At 35.9% G+C, this 4,551-nt stretch overlaps 1 protein-coding gene across 2 annotated transcripts; it reads right to left on the bottom strand.

Annotated features, from left to right (window-relative positions):
• Nucleotides 1-583: 583 nt before the first annotated feature.
• On the bottom strand, nt 584-3,759 carry LOC136070526 (ABC transporter B family member 26, chloroplastic-like). Of its 2 annotated transcripts, none has more exons than XM_065780558.1 (3): nt 3,299-3,759; nt 1,658-1,785; nt 584-794 (listed from the first exon to the last, which is right to left on the bottom strand). In XM_065780558.1, exons 1-3 carry the CDS (start codon nt 3,677-3,679, stop codon nt 647-649), a joined length of 657 nt encoding a protein of 218 aa, XP_065636630.1. In that variant the 5' UTR covers nt 3,680-3,759; the 3' UTR covers nt 584-646. The 2 variants fall into 2 exon arrangements, with proteins under 2 accessions (XP_065636630.1, XP_065636631.1); XM_065780559.1 differs by lacking the exon at nt 584-794 and adding an exon at nt 1,193-1,285.
• Nucleotides 3,760-4,551: the final 792 nt, after the last annotated feature.

Raw genomic sequence — 4,551 nt, 5'->3', positions numbered from 1 at the left:
CAACANGGGGGAAAAAACACTATGAAACTGGTTGGGTCTCAAACATGTTCCCCAACTTTCCCCCTCAAGGGACCAACTCAAGCTTGTTTATAGGTCAACCAGACAACAATAACTCACAAGATAACACTTTTGTTGTAAAAAATGCAAGTCTGTTTACAGATTGCCCTTGATAACATCGTGAGATATCTAGGTGGAACTTCCACCAAAGAGTAATGCTCTTAAACTTTCTCATATTTCATATAATGATTTTTAAAATGTTAATTGGGCAGATGTTCTCTCAGATAAAAAGTCTACTACATATTAAACTACACTGGAAGGAGGTAATAACTCATAAGGCAACTTTGGCAGCTGGGACAAGGTGGCGATGAAGTTTAGAGACATAACATGTTGCCTATCAGAAAATGTAGTTCAGTCTAAATGAACTGAAAGTTCTGACTTCAAATTAAAGGAGCTGCTTTGGAACTAGTTGTCATGACATCACATCAATCATATACACATTTGGATTTAGTTCTCACTTACTTAACAATTAGTAATGTGTATAAAATGTCACTTCACAGTTAATATGTTAAGCCGAAAAATTCATTTCTGTATCAAAAAGTTGAAACTTCCTGCTGAAAGTAACAGATGAAACAAACCATTATGTCAATTAGCATGGCAACGACAGGGAAGGTATATGTCTCATAGCCTCCATAAAGTCAAAACTATCACTTGGGGGGATTCTTTGAGAAATAACTAAGATCAACAGACTCACCAAGATCATATTCGCAATTGCAAAACAGCCACTCCGCAGGCCACTGAAATTTAAAAGAAACATAATTAAAAACCAACAACCTCAAAACATAAGAAGTTATATAAATAGCTCAAATTACAATTTCCTATACCTTTTACATAAGATATGTTATTATAAACACTATACAAAATAACCAAATTATGTGGACATCATATGTTCCCTGGGCACTTTCATGATGGATTGCAACTTTAAAGCTAGTCAACTTGTTGGAGTGCATTTAAATTTTCCTTGTTAAAATTTCACATAACCACCACACCATACAAATTCATCTATTAAAAATAAGATAAAAAAGAAGGAAGTGTCACAGTTTGCACATAGTGATCATCTCCATTCTCGCCTTGTCCATTTCAGTATCAGTACATGGAATTGAGAAACAGGGCAGGACCTTGTGTATGGCCTCAATTACAAGGACAAACTAACCCTTAATTCCTAAGCATACAAAAAGGAGATCGTGTTGATCACGCAATCAGTTCCCCATGCCAGACAATAGTTCTCCTATAATAATCATCAGAAATCACAGCATATAATTATGGATGAGCAATTAAAGGATAATATGAATAAAATTTTAAGGTCTAGATTTTGTAAATTACCCATACATATAAAATTTCTGCTATAAAGGAGCTATGCATTCGACATCCATAAATCCACTACTAAGTGGCACACATGTATGAAATCAAATGGAACTTTAATTTGACCATTCAGAAAGAACACATGGAGTAAAGAAAATTTAATAAGAATGTTATATATTGATTCTGGTAAAATAATTCAAGAAGAATCAAAATATAAATATTGAATTTAGTTTTACAAAATTGCTTGTTGTCTGTCTAAACTTAAATGTTAACAAAATTTTACTATATATGAACCAACCTGCATATCCCCGATGTGACACACAAGATAAGTAAGAACTGTGAGTTCCTACAGAACACCACAGTTTCACCATTCTGTGCAGAAAAGATTGATGCTGTCAATACACTTGGTATTGATATCTCTGAAAGCTGCAGCAGAGAAACATATGTTAGAAAGTGACTGTAGATGGACATATAAAATCAAAGAAAATGAATATGCAAAGAGTTATACATTATTTCAAAAAGGAAAAAAAAAGTTTAAATGATTTGAAGAGGCTTAATGAACGTCAAAGCTGAGAGCTCAGAACAGCTAAACTAGTAACGAAACCAATTCTACTCCCAGTGTAAGCATTTTTGAATATAAATTTTCAAAACAAAGAGTGCTTTTGACATGCAAACCCAAAAAAAAAAAAAAACAACCGCCAAGGATTGTGCGTGAAGCACACAAAGTGTATACTAGGTTGATTTGGGCTATATGAGGCAATGAGAAGGTACATTGCCTTTTTGTTATTGCAAAATATGGCTAGTGCATCCTAGTTGTAGCAATATATCATCTAGATCTACTACACTCATATACCACATATTCATCAACACAACTCATTAAATCATCACCTACAAGATTCTTTACCTTTCCAATTACAAAGTTCTACGCTATGTTTGGGAGTTTATAAAACATAATGGAATATAATGGGTAGATCATAAAAAATTGAATAGAAATAAAATAAAAATCTAATTTTATAATTATACCATTCACTTTTTATTTGTCATTTCTCCGAGAAGAAATGGATTATTCGTTAAAAATTTTGGTCTCATACATTTGTCACAATTTGAATTTCAACCCTGTACATTTAAAAGTGTTAATTTCCTACAATAATTTTGGAAATTAAAGGGCCCGTTTGGTTTGTGTTTTTAAACAACATTTTTTAGTTTTTAAACAGTATTTCACGCATTTCAACACACTTTTTCACCCACACGTATTTCAAAAAACTACAAATAACAATTTTCAAACTACACTACCAAACACCCCCAAAGTTTCTCAACTATTAATTGAAACACAATTTTGTCCCCGAACTTTCAAAACCGTGTTGTTATTATCCATAGAAGTCAAAGTTGAGGCATGAAATTGACACAATTAATATAATTAGGCAATTAAATGTATGGCGGCAAAGTTGAAAGGAAAAAGTTCCATCTCCAAACCAGTTTAGAAGGAAATTCCTTCAACTCATTACGTGGCGATTAATAAAACCATCCACGTGTACATTTATCACATGATCTATTTAATAACTTGTTTGAATAATACACGTAAATGGTTTTATTAGTCGCCATGTAATGGTACGAGAGAAGATTCCTGAAAACTTTGTACAAATTGAAATTATCCTATTGTTAGAGGCCCAAAACAGTAATTTAGCCAATAATTTTTTTTTTTGGGAATCCATGCCATTTATTTCCTCCTAAGAAGCATCAAGCATGGATATCAGTACGGGTACAACACTGTGACACGAGCAAAAATTGCTCAAAACATAAAATAGTCGGTTACGTCACCTAAATGAAGTGATCGTGCTTCCTAGATTTCCTCATCCCAAACAAGCTTTTATGTAACTCAAGCTAAAGCATTCATACAAAAGAGAAAGAATAAGAACAGTAATAAATTAACAAAACGCACCGCGGCTATAACCAATGCGCCAAAACCAACAAAAATGGCCCATCTACCATCACCGGAAATCAATTCCCACATTCGCCGAAGAGCGAAGACCGCCGTGATTGGCTTCGCCGGCGCCGACTTTGTTCTACTTTCTACATTGCCATCATCATCATCATCCTCGCCTAGACTCCACCAACTACCCCCAGGCAAAACCAAACCAACGCGGGTTTCGACTGCCTCTCTGGCTCTGAATTCGTTGTTCTTTGACGTTGAGAAGCGGATTTCGAAACGGCGGCGTTTTGGTGGTTTGGTGGTTAGGGATTTGATGGGAAATGGGAACTGGTTTTTGGTAATTGGGGAAGGAAAGGTGAGTGAGGGAAGGTTGGAGAAGGAGATGGCCATGGAAGTGTAAATTAGAGAAATGGTGAGGGTTGTTTTTTACTTATTTTTTTTAAACAATGGCTGTTTTTGAAATATCAGTATATATATATATATATATATACAAGCTTGGGTTCATGGATCTGATTTGGTAGGTATCAGTGGTTAAACGCGTCGTTTTGGGTTTGCTTGATTCGATCAAGAGTGAGATTGTTCCAGAACAATCTAAGCTCATTGAGATTTTCTCCAAGTTGGGGCTTCATGATGCTTCGAGTTGTAGAGAAGAAATTGAAATTCTCGAAGCAAAGGTTCAAAGTCAAAACCAAAGCGACAAGAAATCGAAATCAGAGGCGATTTCTTTAATTGGTCTTGTTCGCTACACTAAATGTGTGCTATTCGGAGCTTCGACGCCGGATCCGAGTGGGTGGTGGGTTTTGTGGTGGCTCTTGGTACTAGGGTAAGGCTAGGTTGCGGTGGTGGGATTTGGATTTGCAGGTTGTGGGTGGCATTGATGGTGGTTTTGGGTGATTATTTTTTTTGGACGTGGTTGGTTGCAATTTGTGAAGGGAATTAACCCGAAATTCCCAACCTGTGAGAAACAAAAAATAGAGAAAACACGCCAAAGAAAACAATCTCACGCACAAGACAATATTTACATGGTTCAGCAATTTGCCTACATCCACAGAGTTGTAGGGATTTCACTATTATCAAGGAAAAATACAAAGTGCGGCTACAGTGTTTCAATCTCTCAAGAACAACAACAACAACACAACAAAACCTCTAATCACTAAAACTGTGTTTTCTACATCCTGTGCACAGGATACACAACGGGCTACAAAACGAGCAAAAAAATTTCCCGAGGGCGGCCCAAGCCGAAGCGCTCATGGACTAAACCT

Source organism: Quercus suber, unplaced genomic scaffold (assembly GCF_002906115.3).
Source record: "Quercus suber isolate HL8 unplaced genomic scaffold, Cork oak 2.0 scaffold_239, whole genome shotgun sequence".
NCBI lineage: Eukaryota > Viridiplantae > Streptophyta > Magnoliopsida > Fagales > Fagaceae > Quercus > Quercus suber.
The sequence above is the reverse complement of the archived record's forward strand: the minus strand, read 5'-3'. Positions and strand labels throughout refer to the sequence as shown.

What these genes read in the sequence shown, in the direction of transcription:
- LOC136070526 (XM_065780558.1), bottom strand. Translation starts at nt 3,679, where the DNA reads ATGGCCATCTCCTTCTCCAACCTTCCCTCACTCACCTTTCCTTCCCCA. An exon ending in GCGCATTGGTTATAGCCGCG is followed by an intron (nt 1,786 to 3,298) that starts GTGCGTTTTGTT and finishes TCTCTGCTGCAG; the next exon opens with CTTTCAGAGATATCAATACC. An exon ending in GTCACATCGGGGATATGCAG is followed by an intron (nt 795 to 1,657) that starts GTTGGTTCATAT and finishes TTTAAATTTCAG; the next exon opens with TGGCCTGCGGAGTGGCTGTT.